This window comes from Ixodes scapularis, unplaced genomic scaffold (assembly GCF_016920785.2).
Source record: "Ixodes scapularis isolate PalLabHiFi unplaced genomic scaffold, ASM1692078v2 PGA_scaffold7__128_contigs__length_106722199, whole genome shotgun sequence".
Taxonomy (NCBI): domain Eukaryota; kingdom Metazoa; phylum Arthropoda; class Arachnida; order Ixodida; family Ixodidae; genus Ixodes; species Ixodes scapularis.
The window spans coordinates 16539356-16561568 of NW_024609882.1; the positions used below are offsets into that span (position 1 = coordinate 16539356).

The following is a 22213-nucleotide window of genomic DNA, read 5'->3' on the forward strand; positions in this document are numbered from 1 at the left end:
AGTTTGAAATAAGTTCATTCAAAAATTTGCTACTAAATTTAAAGCTATCAAAAGATTTTAGAAGATGCTCCCAATCTGGTTTGTCATACCCTAGCCTTTATACAAATAGATGACAGTCATATTCGGATAAGTCATGAAAATAAACTGGAATAAATCTGGAGGCACGATAATTGACATCAGCACTGTTACACGCCTGGTCTCTATATTTTTCAGTCCAATGATCGTGATCGTATACATTGTTATCCTGGAATGGTTTTAGAGCATTCATGGGCATTATTGTGCATTTCTCGTTCTTTCTCATTTAGAGGAATCATTTATTTATTTACCCCGAGTAAATTATGAATTTCTTTAGCAATATTCGTAATGTTTTCACAAAAAAACTTTGCAGTATATTACCACGATAAAAATACATTGGAACCTTTATATTATTGTAAGCACTGACAACAAAAATTTCAAAACTGGATGGCATAGGATATTGGTATCTTGCATTTTTTCTGCACTCTCATTCACTGACTGAAGAACCGATTCTAAATCAACACAGGCAGCGGCGTAACTATCCATTTTCTCGGGGGGGGGGGGGGGGGGGGCCGGCTGAGGGGTTCTCCGGAGGGGGAAGGGGGGGGGGGGTGCTGCGCGTCACCTTTTCGCCAGAACTGGAGATTGAACCTAACGAAAGCACGCTGGGATTCCATTTCCCGTGTATTTTGTATTTCCCATGTATAAAAGCAACGTGGGCGTTATTTTGTTTACATGCCACTGCTATAGAAGCTCGTTACATTGCACGTAAACAGCGTCTCGGTAAGGATCATGGCCCGGGCCGGGGGAAGAAGGGGGAAGCTCTGTCCCCCCCCCCCCTCCCCCCTTGGATCTCACCAGGGGGGGGGGGGCACGAGCCCCGATGCCCCCCCGAAGTCTACGCCTATGAACACAGATAGCATACAGAAGTCTGAGTTTACGAAAATACTTATTGAATTCAACATAACCAGGTTTTGGTAATACGACTTTTCCTATTTCGTTATTTTTGCAATTCTCTTTATGGTAATTCAAAATATCTTCCTTTTGTGGTTTGATAAGACACCGTTCGCGTGTCTTATACATTTCCATTATGTTCTGAGTGGGAGACTAATCTGCTTCGACAATAATATTCTTTATACAACAGAAGGTTCACTATATTTTTATAATCAGTTATCTTCCCATTATAGAGTACACCTACGATGCCATCGAGGGCAAACACATCCATTTTTATTTTATTCTGTCCTTCAAACTTCAATTAATCTTTGGCTGAGACCGGTAATTCAATGCTGTCAAAATTTAATTTCTTGTGATAATCCTTATATTTTGAAAATATATCAACATGATCGTTTGCTGGGTGTAATGCCGGGAGTACAACCCACATTAAACATTTGTTGTCCTTATTTTGAACAATGATTACAGCGTTCTTAGTCTTTATGTAGTCTGGTAGAGGGGTGTAGGTTGCACCTTTCAATGGTTGAAGTTTAGTGACGGCCATACTCATTCCAATTATTTTTTTAAATTCCGTACCGGATCCTTCCCATTCACATCCTTGAAATTTTATGAGAATTTATTTATGAATATCTTTTTTCAATTTAGGCTATTCATGATATCGGTCTCCAGAAAGACTATACCGTTCTCAACGATTTGGTCTTCTCTCTCTATTTCAAAATCTAGACGAATGTTTACATAAATGTTGGTCTTTAATGTTGCACTTTCGAATATATTTCGCATGACCTTGTCTTTAATAGACTCGAGGAATTCATTAAGACTTAAGGATTCATCGAGGTCATCATAGTATAAGTTATACACATTGCCTTCAAGGGCCTCTGCTGTCACTTTAAAATGTCGATGCCCTTTTGGATTCCGTTCATGCAGGTCTTTGTAGGATGGATTAATCCACTGACCGCTGATACAGTTTATATATCTTCTTTTAGTCTTTTTTGGTTTTGGTTTATCGAATAAATCATCGCAAAATACGGAATAAAAGCGTAGAAAGATTTCGTAGTTATTATTTCTAACAAATTCATCGGTTATTTCTTCGCTTTCTTTCTTCTGTAATTTTGTTATCTTCAACTCTATAGCCAGAGGGTCTTTGAACGGGAGATCTTTTACAACGGATTCCATTTATAAGAGAAAAATGTTTCGCCTTTTTAAAGTGGTCTTATTTAAATTGGAAATGTTTTACTTAATACGGATCATTTTTAATATGAACTTACCGTGTTCGTTTCTCTGAAGCAAACAAACAAAAAAAAAAATTAAATCAACCCAAAAAAAGGCAAAAAAAAAGGCAGTCCGAGGAATTTGAATACGGCGAAAAAGAATATGAATAAAGGAAGTTTTAAGCGACGGTGTTTCGTATTACCATCTTGTTTACACCAAGAGAGAATATCCATACTTGGATAGTAATTCATTTACAGTAATTGAATTACTTTTCTTGGTAATTTGTAATTGTAATTAATTACTTTCGGCTAAAAGGAATTGTAATTGTAATTTAATTATTTTCTAGCGCCAGTAATTGCAAAATTTCAGGCACAATTACAATTACTTTCGCAAGACTTTGTGGAGCCGACGGAACCTCCTTGAAAGCCTCAGCGCTCGCACACATAGACACGCACGCACATTCACGCACATCAAAAATAGTATTGCGTTGTTTGTTGTTTTGTTGCTTAAACTGCGGGCTGAGAGACAATCCTCTTTGGAGTCTACTTTAACGGCGCCGTCTGTGGAGCGAGCAGAAAACAATAGCATAAACATGCCAAAATATTGAGAAAAAAAATTTAGCTTCAGCTTTCAGCCGAACTTGGGTATTTTAATTGTCTATAAAGGCTTTTTTTTCGTTTTATACGCCCCTTTTTTAGTACTTTCGCCATGTTTGTGCCATTGTATTATTTTCAGGTTTATTTCCTGTTGGTTTTCAGATATTATTTGCATAAGCATTTTGGAGACTGATCTCGCACGTGGGAATATTGCCACCAATGATTCGGAAGCCCCGATTCGGTTTTATATATTTCCGAGCCATTATAATTTCAACTCAATGTAAATAATTTACAATACCATGATGTTTGTGTGTGAATGCGGCTGTATTAGCGCGTGTGGATTTTAGTTTTATATTAATACGTGTAAAATATTCATATATGACTAACTTGCTTTTTTATTTGCCGGGCTAACAAAAGTCTGTCAACCCAATTTTTTCTTTAGTGGTCTGGCGTCTTCCAGCATAGGAACTAATTTATTATTATTTATTAAAAATGTAAGAACCTATTGCCTCATTGCCCCAAACTGTCAAGTTCCATCATGAACAGGCACGTAGTCAGGGGGGTGGGGGGGGGGGGCGCCCCCCCCCCCCCCCCCGAAATCTTCCATTTTGCTAGGACCTCCTCTCCACCCTCCCACTTATACAGCATTTTGTCATCGGCGGCCCCCCCCCCCCTCCCCCCTCCCCCCCTCCCCCCGAAACAAAATCCTGGCTACGTGACTGATCATGAATTTAACAAAATCCATAAAAGGAAAGTACAATACGTGTTTATGCAGCAATGCTGAAGCCTCCCCAAACGTTGGGGCAAGGAATGAACAAATACGTTGCATTCTATATAACTCGTTTAAGGTTATATGGACCAAGTCGGGTCGCTCTCAGAAATAAGTAATTGTAAAGTAATTGCATTACTTTTTAAAAAAGTAATTTGCAATTGTAAGTAATTACTTTTCACGTAGTAGTAATTGTAATTGTTGTTAACCTAATTTTGAAGCAAAGTAATTGTATTGCAATTAAATTACATTTTGAAAGTAGTTTACCCATACTGGGAACGATTTGTGAACATGACATGGTCTTGTATCTATGTTATAGCAGTCGGTGGTCTTAAAAGTCTTGATCTTTGAAACGGTCAAGGTCGGCGGAATGGGGGGTGGTCTAGGACTCTCACCGTTCTACAGAAATGCCACTTTTTGAAGAAAGAAAAAAAAATAGCGTTCTTCTTTAAAAAAAGTTATTTTTGAAAAAAAAAAATCACAACATCTCCACGTGGTGAATGACGTTGACTGGGGCGAAGCTCTGGTGGTGCTGATGATACTCATTTTGATGTTCATAGGTAGTGCTGATGGTGCTGATTTTTTTTATTGCTCATAGGTAGTGCTGAGTTTCGGGTTGCGTTTCGACTTCATTATTACTGCCCCAGCTCTAGCTGGTGATGTGGTAGTAACCCCAGCTCTTGAGTTACTACCACATCTCAGAGCCCCCTACTCGTCCCGCAGTCGTGTCCGAGTGGTTAAGGCGATGGACTAGAAATCCATTGGGGTCTCCCTGCACAGGTTTGAATCCTGTTGACTTCGCAAACATTTTTTTTTAATTCTTTTAAAAAGACAGATGGGATGGCAATCGATGTGAGCACGGACGCCGGACGGACAAGGCTAGACCCTGAGGAGCTTCGCCCCTAAAAAGAAGAAAACAGCGTGCTTCTATGGAAGAAATGTATTAACACACATTAACATTTTTGCATTAAATGGCCTCGTTTTTTTATACTAAGAGGGCGCGGAGTAAGAATTGAATGCAGCCGACAGAGACTAAAGAACAAGGGGAGTGTAAATACTACTCATGCCAGTTTTGATGTCGACGGACATTTTATCGACACGAATTCGTCTATACTCTCATGGCAAACGAAGGCGACCTCCAGCGCTCGGTGTCGTCTTGTTCTCCGTCCCTCTCTCCTTGAGACGCTTCTTCTTTCTGGAAAAGCGTACAGACCCTACAGCGCTCTGTCAATTTGTTCTTTATACATGTCCCTTGTCTCTTGGCATTGTTCTTCTTTCCGGCCATCTCGTACCAAGGTTATGCTCTTAAATGAAACAGCGTTTATGAGCGCACCCTACGCACTTGTATACGTGACTTGGTTTGTAACCAACGAAGCAGGTGACATGCCTCTGTCACGTGTAACTACTTCAGTTATGCATATACAGGGGGTAAGGCGCCAAATGAATGCCTTACAATTGAGATTCAGTGTTTTCGAAAAAAAAATACGAAAAAAAAAGGCCGAAAAATACTCGCCGGTAATTTTTCGTCAATTGAAAAACTCAAAATTCCGAGGTCATAACGACAAAATAAAAGGCAAGAAAGGGCGGTGTTCCACGTACCACAATCGATTGGAATAATCTGCCATCGCACATTGCCTCAGAAAAAGACACCACGAAGTTTCAAGAACAAATTCAAAATACTGATGCCATCTAACTTTTGCTGTTTTATATTGTTGTTTCATCTTTTCCGGAACGTGCAGAGCAAATGTGTACTATTTTGTTTTTACCTTGACTCAGCTTTATTGCAGTGTGATGAGTGAGTGTATCTTTTCTTATTCGTTTTTGAGTGTATCCTTTATTTTCTTTTTATTATTAAGTGTATTGATTGTTTTCTAGTATTCTCATATGTTGTTCAATGTGCACTAGTTCCTATTGGAACGATTTGTGTACCCCCCCTATGTAATACCCTCTCACCAGGGCCTTTAGGGGTAATATGAATAAATAAATAAATAAATAAATAATACATTTTATAAGACGACATGGTCAGTGGTTTTGAAGAGAGGCCACTTCAGTTTTCTTGGAATCTCGAACTACTGACAAAAGGGGTTGTTTTCCTTTTAACTCGTCAAGTATCTTTCAGGACAACGGGTTATGGTCCCCGGACTTCATTTTTTTTCTTTTTGTTTTATGTTTCTGAAGATTGGGAATTCTGTAGCGTTAAACTCCGAATTTTTAAGAACTAGAAATTTGACAAGAATGAACTCCGATAAACCCCGAAATGTTAGCGAAAAACTAACAAACAAACAAAAAAACTACCTTCCGAATTTTACGAGAAATGAACTTTGAAAACGCGGAATCCTAGTTATGATATATTAGTTTCTAAACAACAAATACAGTTACCAATTGAAGTAAGGCTACAACAAAAGTCGTGTTTTGGTAGTGGGACACCCGTCGTAGGAAGCAGACAGGTAAAAATATTAGGTGAATTGGTTTTGAATCTGATAAGAGACATCATGGACGCCGACGAAAAATATCTCTAGAATTTCCACAACGGATCCTAAGCAGCTAAAAAAAAAAAAAAAAAAAAAAAATGAAACGGGTACGCGGTAGAAGACGTTGCAAAATGCTATCGCTTTTCAACGCCGATCTTATCCTCGGCAGCAGTTTTTTTTCTGCTGTTGTATATTTTATTTGCCAAGTTTTTCACATACAACCGAGAAACCAGAAAAAAAAATTATCAAGTCTAAACTGGATAAGTGTTTTAATTAACTTTATAAAACTTCTTTTTGTGTTGCACTTCTACTTGTCGACAGGTTCATTTTCCAGTGCATTTGAAAAAAAAAATGTTTCCGGAATTTCCGGAAAAAAAGGAAGGAAGATAAAAAAGAAAAAAGAAAACGCGAGGATTATTTTTTTTCTTTGTCTCGGACACAAAGTTTTCGCGAAATTGGCGATGTCGACTTGGCATTTGTCCATAAACAACGTTGAATGAGAGGGTGCTGGCGCAGACGCAAAGGGTTGTGTTTGCGCAATCAATAACAAAAACTGCTTAAAAAAAAAAAAAAAGAAAATTGAAGACGCTCGCGCAAACGCTAATTGCCTCACATCTTGGATTACCCCTCCGGCCGTTTACCGTTAGACGCGAAGCAACGATTCCGTGTCGATTGACCATCATCCCAAAGCGTTTTACGAGGCATACGACATGTGCTGGCCCGCTACCAGAAACGACCGCTCGGTTCTGACGCCTCCTTTCCAAAACAGCCATGACGCGACGTTGGCTTTCGCGCGTTTCCTGGATGGGCCTATAGGCCGGCTTAGAACAACACAACGTTCTTTTTGCTTGAACGAGACCTAGCTACGGTACACTTGGAGCCACACAGAGGCTTTTGGGTTGCACGATCGAGTGCGCATGCTGTATTAGAGCGTGGTAAACGAACCTGAGCTAGTGGGTATACACTGGGGGAGACTGGAAGCACGATGCGATCGCCGGTCTCCTTGCGGGTTTTCTTTGAGACCCAAAGTGCTGTCTTCGGGACTATACCACAGCGTAGTGGGAATTAAGTGCCCACTCGGGGCACTAACCCAGGCGGTAAAACATGACTCTTCACCGACACCCTTCGAAAGCAATGCGAGAAAAAGCGCCGATGTCGCGTTCGCACTCACAGGGTCGCACGGTGTGCATACACTTACAAAAAGTGTAGTTTTACACTTTTTTGTTTCATATGATACACCCCAAAACTTCAGTACGACGCGCTGACGTCGAGGAGACGGCCCCATCTTTTACAAGGGGCTTGATGACGGTGCGATATAACTTAATGAACAACTAAAAGTACGAAGAAAAAAAGCTACAGGAAAAAAAAAAAGACTAAGGTTTTGCAGTAGGTCAGACAAAATCGATTATTTCTTTTTGTGGTCAGCAACACGTATACATTATAGATTTTTTTAAAATAAGTTGTACACTCGGCTATGAAACCGCTCGTGAAAGTTGGCACCGTCGGTTCCACGTCAGCCTCGAACTGAAGTTTTGGGGTGTCTTATACGGGACAAGTAGTGTAAGAAGGCACAATTTTTTTTTTCCGGGAGTGTATTCAAAGCTTTAGTACAAAACCTATCAATACAACACGGTGCTAAACTTCGATTAAAGTTATTTTTGGTTTTGTTTCTGCAAGAAAATACAGTCAAAATGGGGTGAACACACACGTAGCGAAGCAGTGATTTGTATAGCCTGGAATTTTCTTGGGGGGGGGGGGGGAGAGAGTTCGCAACGTCGCAAAACGGCAGCGCTATATTGAGCGGTGGTGAGCCAATCACCCCGAGATTACAAGTGTTGCGATTAGCTCACCCAAATAACGTCTCAAGCTAAGAGTCGGCACTGTCTGCTTGTAAAGCTTGGTTTCGTAGCGAACACACCAAGTCAAACTTCTGACGTCATGGCACCGCGATGACGCTGCTGTCTGCACTGCGCACACGGAGACGCAGTCATCGCACGCGAATCATGCTTTCTGCGCATGCGCAAAACACCCACTCCTGGCGTGGGAAAACGCGGGCTCGTTTGTAAACGGCGCGTTGGTGCGTACTGCCTTCAACGTGACGCGTCACTGAGTCGTGCACGAAAGTCTTTGTTTGGGTTATATTGGCTTTCGTCGAAACCTTCAAAATCCTTCTAGGCTTCGGAGAGACTATTGCAGTATACAGCAGTCGTTCGTCATATTGCCGAATAAAAAATGCGGAATGCCTCGAGCAAATATTGTCGCCGCTTCATGATATTTTTCACCGAATCGTGAAAACGTGCTGCCCCGGCTTACGACTGAGCCAACGAGACCAATGCTCAGTCAGCCGAGAACGTGGGATTCCTTGTCGGTACAACGTAGTTTTTCGATGAAGGGAACGCAATAACTAAGTGTTAAAAAGTTTGTGTGTGTCTGTGTGCGTATTTTAACGTGTGTATAGGTCTTGCAGAGTTGTATTTTTGTCGCGGTTTCGTCGACCTACGGTCGTGAAAACTATCGTGAATTATTTCGCGTAAGTCCCACTCCTAAGTTCAAGGACATGGCAACATTCCTACGACGAGTCTGTTCTGATCGTGACACGGAAGCATCGGAGCTCCAATATCAGGTCGAAGCATGGCAAAACTAAGCCGAATAACGAATCGTGATTTCGACACCATACCATCCTTTCATCCTGCTATCAATAGAAAGTAGCTGAAAGCGCTAAACGGCTGCGCAACGTCTTCGCGGAGCCAACGCGGCCGCGCTCTATGGCTTTTCCCTTCCCGACCTTGGGAGACTGCCGACTTGAACTCGAGATGACGTGAAGTCTTCTCCATCAAGCAACGGGGTGAGGTGCCCACACAGGCGCTCCTCAAACTTGCCCTGTCTGTCTGTCTTCCAGGAAGCTGCTGTGTCTGCATCAGGGTTGTAAAGTACCTGGGTACAAGCGAAGACTCAAACCGAAAAAAATATAAGGTTTCGGTTACAGGTATGGTTACCGTTTCCTGTTGATATCGGTGTTGTTTCGGTTTTTTACGGTTTCGGCTACCGGTTACACGTTCCTCAAAACCGGTTTTCTTTTCGGTTTCTCCAGTAATTTTTTTTTTTTTTTATATATGGTATTCGGACCATTTCCGGCCGCCATGACAGGGAGCCGAGAACACTTCCGGTTTGGGTTTTGTTTGCATGCTTTTCGAGGGCAACATCACCGCTATGTTTCGTGTGTTCCGCAATTAAATCGGTCTTTTGGTCTTTTGTCACGTTTTTCGCATCCACCGGCTTCTTCAAGTGCTGTAATTGACTGGGCAACTTTGCTATGTCAGATCTCCGCGAAATAAGCGATGTAGCGCGACGCGGAAGTCGAGCGCGAACAGTCTCTCTTACGCGAGCGTCTCAACACTAGGATCGCTTAATTTTGAAACCAAAGATGCACACATCCGACTCTTCTGGACAGCGGAGATACTTGATCGAACGAACTTCACTTGAGTTATTATGCAAACAGAGATTGATTAAAATATTAATTAATATTCGGCCAGATATAGCTTTCTATTTGAGCCTGAACACAGGGTTGTATTCCACAGAGCAACTTAATGGGTACTGCATAACATATGTATTAACTAAAACATTAGTTTTTATCCTTTTTTTATGTCATAGCAAACTTAATTGCTGACGTTGATTTTCGTGCGCATACGAGCTTGTGAACAGACGGTTTATGTAAGAGTCGCGAACAAACTCCAGCACAAACCCGCGCAAAAAAAAAAAAAATTGCTTACATTTTGAGCGTTTGTGTCAGTGCAGGGCCGGAGGCCTTCAGAACTGGAACTTTTCGCATGGAACCGAACCTGGGGTTTGGTTCCACTTTAATTTCATACACGTAATTTTCAAAGGTCAAACGCCAGTTTTTTTTTTTTTTTTTTCAGCTTGCAACGCCTGTTTGTGACACGATTAAAGTAAGACGTGAAACAGAACCGGTGCCTTCCTTTCGATTTTATTACTCACCCACGCCGTCAAACATAACATCGCTTGTGTGTGTCTGCCCAAACAGAACAGTTCGAACAATTACGATATATCTCGCGTGATTTTAACAAGTCGGGCGCGAAATTAGTCTTCTTACCTTATCACCTGGGTTGTAGAATCTAAAATAGCCTTTTGACGTCCGCGTCTGCACCTGTATCCACTTGAGTATCATTCACAAGATCGCCGCGCGGTAGGTCGACCATGTCACAGTCACGAGATCTCCACTCGTCGTCGAAAACGCACAGCTCGCTTTTTCTCGGGCACGGTTGAGCACGAGTGACACAATTTTTCGCACCCTCCTTCAACTACGTTCGACAAGCGTAGCGTAGTTTCGTCTTGGCCAGCTTGAACACTCACGGCGACACCCCGGAGTCGACGAAGCGATGCTGTTCTCACACAAGCTCTCCCCTGTACGAAAGACACGAAACGATTACATGCCTCAGTTGATTGGTGGGCGTCTAACTTCGTTGAATTTCACACGTGTACACAAGTTTCCACTGGGCCGTTGGGCACGGCCATGTAACTTTCGCCACGGAGGCCAAATAAAACGATATCCGGTGCTTCTTATTGGCGCCGTATGGTTTACAAACACACACCGATCTATCTTACGTCCAGTTTTAGACATAACTTTTCCGATTTTCCGCCGGGAAAAACTTAAAAGACGTGCTACTCATTCCTGCTCATTGAAACATACACAAGAAGCTGATCAACCAGAAGTTATCTCGGCCAAAGGAAATTCCGCCATTACTTCTTTATGTTTACCTTGGAATACCCTCTATTGAAATTCTAGACAGCCGTTTTATAATGAACGGTTTAAAGTAATCCCAGATATCCAAAAACGGGAAATTCACAATAGCAATGACTCAAAAATGTCTTAGTACTTCTCAAAGGTGTTGGCAGGGGGTTGGTTTGGAATCTCAACCCCCCCCCCCCCCCCCCCCCCTTTCTTCCCCCACGAAATTATTCCTTTTTTTTTTTTTGTAAGTAAAGGAAGACAGATACAGGAGGCCTTCAAGATTCGCACCGGGTGCACCGAACGTCCACGACGGAGACACGGGGCGGTCCCGACGCCTTTGCTACCGACCCCGCCGAAGGTACGGGAGGCTCAGGCGGTGTGCCGTTTTCGTGGCTGGCAGCCGTCCTCCGCGGCGTATCTTCGCATGGCCAAAGGCCCAGTTGCTCGCAGAGGCCTAGAAGTTGACGCTTCAATTCGAGATTCATTTTGCGCGCAGCTCACACAGAACCAACGTTTCTAGTTGCACAGAACACAGAAGTTACAAAAGGCTGTGGTACGCACATAAGACACACCGGGAGTCGAGACGCTGCGTACGTCGTTTAATTCCGCAGCCAAGTCAACCCAAGAGAAGGGATGTTCCATACCTCGCTGAAGTATTTCCTTTCTTGGGCGTAAAATTTCCTCTATTTGGGCACTTTTTTCCTGTATAAATTTGAAATATCCCTGCACATTTCCCTGCATCCTATATGTCTTGTCACTTCAGCTTTTTAGTCTGTGCTTGTGAGGCCGGTGCAACGTTATGCGCTGCAAAAAAGGCTGCCATTTAGACCTCTGCGGTCTTCATGGTGTCGTTCTCAGTGCAGACTTTATGGAAACGCTTTGTTGCCGACGTGGTATCATTGAAAGTTTTTACAGCTGCGACATGCTTAGCCGTTCTGCTGTGCTTCTGGAGGTCACTTTTCCCGCAATTGACGGTCACACCGCAGGCTTTGCACTTGGCTTCAGTGGTGGTGTGTTCTTCTAGCCATCTCTTGAACTCTGGCAAGCTCAACCACTCGGAGCGAAATGGCTTGACGTAACTTTTCCTTCTCGATCTTGTTCGTTTTGGATGGCACGGTCCGGCGCCGTTATCCGATTCCATGGTCAGCACCCGTGAAAGCCAGTACCACCCATAGTTGCCGTTACTCACATAGAACACCAGCATTGCCAGCCGTAGTGGGGTGTGCTTTGCCTTGACCATGTCATCATGAACGGAAGCGTACCATAAGAATTGTTTTTCAATATTTCTTGCATTTTAACGCTTTTTCCCAAATTACCTCTCCAAATCCTAAAACTCCCTGCAATATTATGAAGATTCCCTTTTTGCCTAAATCGAGGGCGAAAATTCTCTGAAAATGGTAAAATTCCCTGCATGGAACATCACTGCCCAAGAGCAAATCCAAGAGCGAGGGGAGGGGCGTACTTCTCCGCGCTGGTCGAAAGAGAGGGAGTTTCAGATGTTGTGAGGTTGTGACTCCGACTAAATTACGTCCTATAACGTATTATTGGTAAAATAAAAAAAAATTTTCGTGGAAGATTTGTTTTGTGACATGCTTGTCTCATTTAGGCTGCTTAGAAAACGTTTTTTTTTTTCCTTTGCGGTTACCCTTTAAGCTATCGGTGACCATTAGCACCGAGGTGTTTCGTAGGCGCCTTCTTATGGTTTTCCTCCGTAACGTCACGGCCAGAATCTACCTCCGCCGTGGTAGGCAGGATTTGACCCTGCCTAGCCGTGGTGGACAGGATTTGCCCTTGCCTAGCCGTGATTGGCAGGATTTGCCTCGCCGTGGACCGGCGATGGAGTATGGGCGTTATCAGCATACAAGAAGCTATAGGTTTGGCCAATCGCGAACTTCGACCACGGCGACGCTTTTAGGTCGCGCACGTTGACGCACGTTGTTGATACCAAGAAAACAAGGGGTTTTTGTGCAAGCGGTGAGCAACGGGATGTTGCTCGGTTTGCCCGAGAACTTGTTTTTTGTCGGTGTACCAGGGACGGGCAAAATACTTCCAAATGCGTATTGAAATACAAATACAAAGTAGTTCAACAAAAATGTATTTAATTACAAATCCAGTTACACTTTTTAGAAAAAGAGTATCTACATATATGGTATAAATACAACGACAGTATTCGATTTTTCTTCAAATACATTTACAAATACATTTTGTTCCCATAGTCTGACGTCTTAGACCTAAATATATCCTCGGGTGAAAAGAAAAGTTCGTGCCCAACTAAAGAGTGGAGGTCGTAAATACCAAAATTAAAGCTCTCGCATGAAAGTTGCAACTCCAAAAATAAAATTTGTTTGTCATAAGGTAGGCGGGTAAAACGTCAGAAACACAACGTATTCAGTACGAGTTTTATCTGAAAGGCATCATCAGGGGCAGCAATAAACCATTTTTCAACAATACATCGTTAATGCGACTTCTAAAAAAATATACCAGTCCATCAAAAAAGTTAGTAATTGTACCCACCCCGCTCGCTCATTTGTTCTACTTTTATATTTCTTCTTCAATGTTTTTCTTTTTTTGAGTAAGGCGCAGGCAGAGGGATTTTGCTCTTTGCACACGTCTTCCGTCGCGACGAGTGCAGTATTGCATTTGAATGCGAAGAACATGGCCCAAAATTCTATTTGGTTAGTATTTGAAACACGCGCGTATTTGAAATACTAAATTTTCAGTATTTAAATACAGTTGACAAATGCATTAGTCAATGTGCAATTTAATACAAAATAGAAAATACTCGAAATATTTTAAATACGTATTTCAAATATTTGTATTTCAAATACCGTGTATCCCTCGGTGTCTACTCATAAAAGCGAAACGAGGCCATAAATCTTGCAGTGATTGTTGGTCCTTCCAGCGAAACTTGTCAAATCTATTGGCACAGTTTCGTGTTTTTGCTACCAGGTGCTGTAAAGTTTCGTGCGCTCACAATGAGACGTCTGTAACATGCCCTCTCTGCGTCTTGCTTACGTGGTGCCGTTCCATACTCTGTTTCACCTTATGTTGTACCGCAGCGAAGGCTGGAAGAGCGAGCTCATAGCTTTGGCAGCTGCCCTTAATGCACGAGAGCTTGTGCCGACGAGATGTGCCCTGGAGCAAGGTGCTCGCGTTTGTAGCCTTTCCAGCGGTACATCATAAGGTGAAACAGAGTATAGCGTTGGGTCAAGCCGCGGAGATGCTGAAATGATTGGCTGCAGCCATTTACTCGTAAGCGACTAAACAATTCACAGATCATCTAGAGAACAAATTGCTGTGGTGTCTCCACGAGGTTATTGGATAGGCGGCCGGAAAATACCGACACTGATGAATTGTGTACGTCTGAGGTATACATTCTTGTAATTTTAGGGGGCGGTGGTCGTAAGGTTTATTCTCTTCTTATGAATAGGGTTAAGCACTTTCGGTATATTTTTCTTTTCTTTTCATGAAGGTGATAGATATTTAACGAAAAGTAGTTTTCCCTAAATCCTAAAGAAGAAACCATACTGATTGTTCGTTTTATAGGCATCTCTCCCGAAGACTTGCTTGTAGTCGTTGAGTCATAAGTATATTCCCTTGGTCAAATCGTTATGTTAGCTTAACTTTATCGTATCTGTTGTTGCATGGCACAGAAGAAAACAGTGAGTTAATCTGTTAAACTCGTGATGACGTTGAAACAGCAGCGCGCTTTCACCCGCGGCTACGTTAATGGTGTACTTCATGGAGCTCCCGTACGCCGTTCACTTTCATGGTAACGTGACCAGCGCTTTCCAAGTTTCGCCTCCTCACTTGAACACATTGCCCAAGAGGTACAGAACGTATTCCCCGTTCGCCCTTCGTTCCAAACGGAGGATACAGCGGCGTGCCCTCAGTACCAATCCCGGACGTCTAAAGCAGTCACGTGACATCGGTTCGCTTAAATCCGAATCATCGCCAGGGAGGTCGCGTGATCTGTCTCAGGCACAAGATTGGAGCAGACGGCTCGTTGCTATGGCCTTCAGTTTTACACGAGGGCTAAGGGATTGACGGTATACGTATGTACCGTTAGCCCTGTGTCGACACTTCGGAAAGAATCGAACGGCCACCGCTTTTACCCGCATATTATGGTAACCTATAATCTTGGCCTTGTGGGAGGAAACAAAGTTCAGAGATGACCGCTTCTTGAGACCGCGGATCCTTAAGTGACCAGCCCGCAGCAATCTATAATGCTGTTGACCTGCGGCTCCGGCGTTTCACGGTCGGACAAGCTGCTTTCGCAAGGGCCGCATGCTCGTTCGCAGCGCCAGCGGTGCGTCGCTGATTGAACGACCCTTTTCCGCCCGTTCCATTCCCCGACTCGAATGTATACAATCTGCTTCTTCTCGGAGCTACCAAGCAAGAAGCGTCCGTGCCTTGTCGTAAAGACCTCCGTCCGCATTGAGATAAATATATAGTACGCGAATTTATACAAATTTATCTCGATACATTGCTGATGTGGTTAACGGGTGGAACTTGGAACGAAAGCCAATGGTAAAAGTTGAACTTTGCGTTTCACCAAAAACTTAAACCTAAAGAAGCCGAGTGTTTTGGCGAAACGCCGGAGGCCGCTCTCAAACTTCCTTCAAAAGGTTCCTCGTCGAGATCAACGAGCCAGTCTTGCGAAATACATGGTTGTGCACAAAATAAAACAGAACGTAGGCGGTATAGTGGTCGTGCGTGAAGGTGGTTTTATCACATACGCATCACGTCTCCTTAGAAGGACATTACGTAGGGTTCTTTAACTTGCGCGTTGCGCGCGGGGCTCGACTTGAATGTAGGGGTATTTAGACAGGCAGTATATGGTATTCCATCAGTATTCCAACTGAGGACATAGTTTTTTTATTTCTTCGCTTTACGTGGTGCAATCTGGCCAGTAAACTACGACTGCGAACATGGATTCTTCAACGTACATTACACAGCAGCGATTACTTGGCTCGGGCTCAGGTATCTAAAATTGTTTTCACAAAAAAAAAAAAAGAAAAGAAAAACAAGTAGCGTTTTTTAAAATCCTTTTTGATGTACATTGTTTGCTACTGACGAAAGAAAGTTCCAGCTATACGCGGAACGACTGAACACATCTCATCGGGGATAAAAGCTGTCAGGATGACTCCAACCTAAATAGTGAGCATTCACTGGACGCCATATATTGCTGGTCATTGTTCGCAACGCGTGCTCAAAGCTAGCTTCCATTCATCGTCAGCCAAGAACATCGATTCCGAATGGTTTGAACGCACGTTAAAAATAAACATCCATATATTCAGCATACACTATGCATGTCTGTTCTTGGCAGACGATGAATGCAAGTTAGTTTTAAGCATGCGTTGCGAATAACGACCTTAAATAAGTCGTCCAGTGAATGCGCAGTCAGATAGACAGACTTTTATCTACGTCGTATATATCAGCCCCCCCCCCCCCCCCCTTTCCCCCCGACTGAATGCTGCACTGTGATGCCCTAAGAACACCAATCAGATGTCTTCCTTTAATCGCTTCAACCATTAAAAAAGGCAGTCGATGTCACCGCCTCGCCATGGCTCTGCAGTCTCAGTGACAAGAGGGGGTGACGTCGTACACGAGGGAATGACGCACACGACTTTTTGCCACTAAGACTGCTTGTCCCCTGGGCCGTTATAGGTCTTATCTTTTTTATTGGCTTACGTGAATTAAAAATAAATACCCTTTTTTGTGTTCAAGGTGCAGGAACTTCCGAAAATGTGGAGTGTATTTCGTGAAGGAAGTCGCTGACAGCGTGAAGTCACCGGCACTTCATCAACGAGCGGTAATGCACCGCTCGGTGATATGCACAGGGCGTGGCTAGCCCTGTGCATTCATTACCGCTCGGCAGCCAATGAGATGGCGGCATTTGAACGATTAGAACTCTGAGTAACAAATCGGAAAGCAGGAATGTACTAAACCATGCCTTTTTTTTTTTTTTTTACTTTCTTAGGCTGCCAGTAACTATACACAGTGGATATACACCTCTTCGCTTTAATTCAGACCGCAGCCATCGCTACGATCCGATGAGGAGCCAATCAAAAAGCGCCAAAAAGTGCATCGTCACGGCGCCCGTTGTCGAACTCTAAGTGAAACGTGGCAGGGTTAATTCTGCGCGCACCGCAACAGGCTGTGCGCGCACCGCACAGAAGGGCGAACGAACGCGTGACAGTCATGTGACACCAGGGGCTGTTTACCTTCTTCTCAGGCGCGTGTTTGGAATTACTTACATTCCGGTCCAGCGATCTGGGGTGTTTATAGCCTTGGCGTGGTGGACAGGCGAACTTCACGTGACGCTGCCGACCCCTGAATTGCCACTGGTGTGAGGTTGGAGGCTCTCTCCTTTTCCCGGTTTCTCTATCGGTGCAGAGAAGCCACGTGGTTGTGGTTTCTCCTCGGCGAATGCACTTGCTTCCCTTTCCCTCGACCAGAAAACGGGTTTTGGGCCGACTCTCTTTGTCGTATTCGACCCGTGTGACAATTTTGAATATCTTCGCACCTTTAAGAATGCAGTCTTGCTTTCGCGGCTTTGTGTTTGTCTTTTGCTGTCGGTCGTCCATCGGTGTTTGCGACCTCCTTTTACTTGAAAAAAAAAAAAAGAAATTAATTTCGAAGTTTAAACACTGCATTGCGATGCTTTTGCTGGACCATTTAGAGTGATTGAGTGGTAAACAACGTATGGTTTCTTCGAGCACGTCGTTAACCGAACTATTTAACGAATCTCACGTGAAGATTCCAAGAAGGACGCATATTCAGAAAGGACAGGTGAACAGTTTGAGTTGCGTGTCAGTACTCTTGTATACTCCGTTCACCTGTAAGCTAAGTGCATGATAACGCAGGGAGCGGGCTCGGGTGATGAAAGGGAGACTGTGGATTGGTCGAGTGAGTTCGTAGCTCTCATCGCACAGTCAGCTTAGAGGTGAACGGTGTATAGCATAGTGTCGCTTCGCTATCGGTTCTGATGGTCTTTAACCGATATTGCGCCTGATCTCAAAGGCTGTACGCTGAAAACGAAATGACATTGTACGCCTACGTCCGGTCAGAAAATGTATACGCACAGCTGACAAGTGACGTCAGCTTTTGTCACGCGAGAGACATCCTTACGGCCCGAACTGCTTCTTGCGAACGTCGATCACGCTGCTACCTGGACGATCGCCTGTTCAGCAGGATTGATTCCGTGATTTACAAGGTTAATTATAGTGATTTCTGAAGACTGGTTTGGTTGGTTTCGGGCTCCCGATACGAATATTGCTAAAAACGTCCCAGCTAATTTAAAGCAACCGCTGTCACCTGAATTTTCTGCTATTTGTCCTGACAGTGAAGCATTCTTGTGTGAGGCACGGCGGGCGGAGAGTCAAGCGAGGAGTATCTATAAGTGACCTGTTGAGCCTTTCCGCGACTAGGCGGTCTCGTCTCGACTGGAATGCCGGAAGTTAACACACAAACGATGTGGCAGACGACTTGCAGATCAAATCGCCACCATTGTATCATCGTACCCGTTCCCAGATGGCGCTCGCTCCCGACGACTGCTTCGTGTGTTCACGATCTTTCCACTTCTCGTCCCTGGTGTTGCTTATCTCACTTCCTCCCTTATTTACCATAAATCAACTGGTCCCAAGTTTACACGCAGCGCCTGCATGTTCTTATGGTAATAGGCGTAATGGCGCCCGTCTGGCCGCTCTTGCGTGCATCGAAGGACGGGGCCACAGCAGGCAGATCGTCGCTCTCACTTGACCTTGGCAGTCTCCCATCTCCGCCGCGTTACCAGTCCCCCCATATTGTCTGCTCAGCCTACTGATCCACATTTGGTCTTTCTTTTTCTTTTTTTGATTCTTGGAGAGTTAATAGTGTGCAAGTCCTCAGCGGTGCGTTGGTGGTCCTGCTGACAGTCTCGGCGCATTCCCGCAGCGTCGCCTTCAAGCGCGATCCCTTTCCTCGGCATGCGATTTGCATCGGATTACGAGGGGGGCTACTTCGCGCACCAGACTGGATTGCATAAAGTCAACAACCAGATAGGGCGTCGTCGATTCAAGGGCGAGGCTCGCGAGCGAGCCTTTCGGATGAACTCTCCGCGGCTGCCAGGACCGGTCCCCCGGGCGGGCGCAACGGCGGCGGCGGCGGCGCAGGGCACTTTCGCCCGGAACAGCCGACAAAGACGACGGGCAGCGGGGCGACACAGATTCTCGGCCTACTTGCGGCGGCTTTTCACCTTACATAACTGGATTTCCCCGTAGGCCGATGGAACCTGTTCTGCACACAAATAGCAGCGTCACCGGCGTCGATGCTCCGCCATATTGCACGCGGGCGGCCATGTTTGAAGTGCGCGCGTGGCCCCGCACGGCAAAACCCAATCCGGGGCCCCGTGAAAACGGCGGAACTGCACTGCACCGTGGCCCAACGGGGCCCGTCAGACCCCGGCGCTGTGCCTCTCCGCCGAGGCTCGCCGCGGGGGAGGCGGCGAGGCCGTTGGCTTTGTCGGCTGACGTGGGCGCTTGTGCGGCCAATGGCGGTCTGCCCCAGAAAGGCGGGAAAGGGGGTCTCCGCCAAGTAGGCCCTATAAAAGGCCGGCCTACCCGCTGGCACGGGCTTCTCTACTGGCGTCATGGGAACTGGCGCTGTACCGCTCCTGCTGTCGCTGCTGCTGCTACCTCACGGTAGGCAGGGAGGGTCCCCGTGGCCTCGCGGTCTTTGGCCGACCTGGTGTGCTCGCAGGGTCGCTGTCCAGTACACTGGTCAAGCGGCAGATCTCAACGGACATCGAGAACGACGCGGAGCTGTGCAAGGGCCGTTCCCCGTCCGAGTACTTCCGGCTCACAGCCGACGAGGACTGCCGAGATGTAGTCAGGTGTTCGGTGCAGGGCCTCTTGGCTCTGCGCTGTCCGTCCGGCCTCGCCTTCGACATCGACAAGCAGACGTGTGACTGGAAGGCCAACGTGAAGAACTGCGAGCAGCTTGAGAGTGAGTGTCCCCTCAGTGCCCCACTGGGTCTTCCTATCCTACAATGTGCTTTCTTTTCCTCTCTCGTTGTCTAGAGCCCCGTCTGGTGGCCCCCCTCCTGGCAACGGATGAACCCATCTGTGAGACTGGCAAGCTGGCCTGCGGCAATGGCGACTGTATTGCCAAGGAGATGTTCTGTAACGGCAATCCCGACTGCAGCGACGGCTCGGACGAGAACGCCTGCACCGTGGACACTGACCCCAACCGGGCCCCACCCTGCGACCAGAACCAGTGTGTGCTGCCGGATTGCTTCTGTTCAGCCGACGGCACCCAGATCCCCGGTCGCCTGGAACCCAATACGGTGCCGCAGATGATCACCATCACTTTCGACGACGCCATCAACAACAACAACATCGACATCTATGAGAAGATCTTCAAGGAGGGCCGCAACAACCCCAACGGCTGCCAGATCAAGGCCACCTTCTTCGTGTCCCACAAGTACACCAACTACTCGGCCGTGCAGGAGTTGCATCGCAGGGGCCACGAGATGGCCGCCCATTCCATCACGTGAGTGCCATTACACCCCCAACCACTTGCCGACGCCCTTCGCGGGGGCTGTGCATTCTTACGGGCAGGAAAGGGTTGACGCCTCGTCTTCTCGCCCACACTGCTCTGCTTCCGCTTTTTCTTCTTTAGGAGTGACACTACTTTGATGTGGGCGACGGGCTGGGGGATGACGCAATCGCTTTGTCACGCAGGCACAAGCACGTCGAGAAGTACTGGTCCGAGGCCAACTCCGAAGTCTGGGCCAAGGAGATGGCTGGCGTGAGGCTCATCATGGAGCGGTTCGCCAACATCACCGACAACTCGATCGTGGGCGTGCGTGCGCCCTACTTGCGCGTGGGCGGCAACAGCCAGTTCTTTATGATGGAGGAGCAGGCCTTCTTGTACGACTCCACCATCGCGGCGCCGCTGAGCAACCCTCCACTGTGGCCGTACACGCTCTACTTCCGCATGCCGCACAAGTGCCACGGCAACGGACAGAACTGTCCTAGCCGCTCCCACGCCGTCTGGGAAATGGTGATGAACGAGTTAGATCGACGTGACGACCCTAGCTTCGACGAGGAGCTCGCCGGCTGCGCTATGGTCGACAGTTGTAGCAATATCATTTCGGGAGAGCAGTTCTACAACTTCCTCAACCACAACCTGGACAGGCATTACAAGACCAACAGAGCGCCGCTGGGACTTTACTTCCACGCGGGCTGGCTCAAGCTCAACCCGGAGTACCTGGACGCGTTCATCCAGTGGATCGACGAGACCCTGGACAAGAACGACGTGTTCTTCGTCACCATGACTCAGGTGCTGCAATGGATGCAGCAGCCCACCGAGCTGTCCTCAATCCGTGACTTTGCACCCTGGAAGGAGAAGTGTGACGTCAAGGGCCAAGCCTACTGCAGTCTGCCCAACGCCTGCCCGCTGACGACGCGCGAGCTGCCCGGAGAGACAATCCGGCTCCACACGTGTGTCGAATGTCCCCAGAACTACCCGTGGTTGGAGGACCCCACCGGGGACTACTTCGCCTTCCGCAAGTAGACGCCCCCGCCGCACCTGGAGGCCCGACGCCGGCCGCCCGCGTGGCGAGACGTGCCCTCGCCGGAGACCGGTCCGCCGGCCTCGCCGTCTGGACCGATGCCCAAGGACGTCGACCACGTGGGGGCTGCCGGCGAACGGCCGGAATGCCACCGGGCCGCGCTCGCTTCCTCCGGACTCGCTTTCTGCCCATCCGCAGGGACTGCTCAGCCCCGCCGGAAGGGTCCGCACTCCTTGCACGTCCGCGGGACGAGTGCTGTGGTCGACCGCGTTCTCGCAGCCCCGAATGAGCGCAATAAAATCCCCAAAAAGCCCCCAGGGCACCCCAACGCTCGTGCCCCTGTGACTCCGGCCGCCGTATGGCTGACGAGACCCCCTCCCTCTCTGTCAGTGGGACGACTCGGCGTCAGTCCTGGCCGCGGCAAGCTCCATGGGTCCCATCTGGACGACCGGCTTTCTTCGTCGCCACTCCGGGCCAGAACCTTCGGCTCCGAATCTTCAACGTGCGCCGCAGAGTATCTGTCTATTTGTTTTTAGAAGAGTTGTATGTCGAATTTTGCTATTATGCCTGATTTCATTTTCTTTCTTGAATGAAATGCCTTTGTGTAAATGCTTCGATTCAGTGCTTCCTGAACAAGAACAAGCGAAACTTACAGGCCACGTTGTGACGAGTCCTCGACAATTACAGAGAGTTCGGAAGGGTCGAGGGTGTTGTTGTGAGTTAATGTAAAGAGAGACAACCCATTAGAATAAACCATATACATGGGTTGTATAGCAGAGTGAATTGCCCGGAAACGAAGCATGAACTACTTTTGCTGAGCAAGAATGTTTCATTGGAAGCAAAACAAATCTACTGGTGAGTTCATTTAAACGAAAAACAAATTTACGAAGAGAA

General features: G+C 46.4%; 1 protein-coding gene across 1 annotated transcript; it reads left to right on the forward strand.

Annotated features, from left to right (window-relative positions):
- Nucleotides 1-18791: 18791 nt before the first annotated feature.
- LOC8038184 (chitin deacetylase 1) lies at nt 18792-21928 on the forward strand. Its single transcript, XM_002399953.5, has 4 exons — nt 18792-19445; nt 19504-19749; nt 19824-20295; nt 20487-21928. The coding sequence occupies exons 1-4, from the start codon at nt 19394-19396 to the stop codon at nt 21319-21321; spliced, it is 1605 nt and encodes a 534-aa protein (XP_002399997.2). The 5' UTR covers nt 18792-19393; the 3' UTR covers nt 21322-21928.
- The last annotated feature ends 285 nt before the right edge of the window (nt 21929-22213 follow it).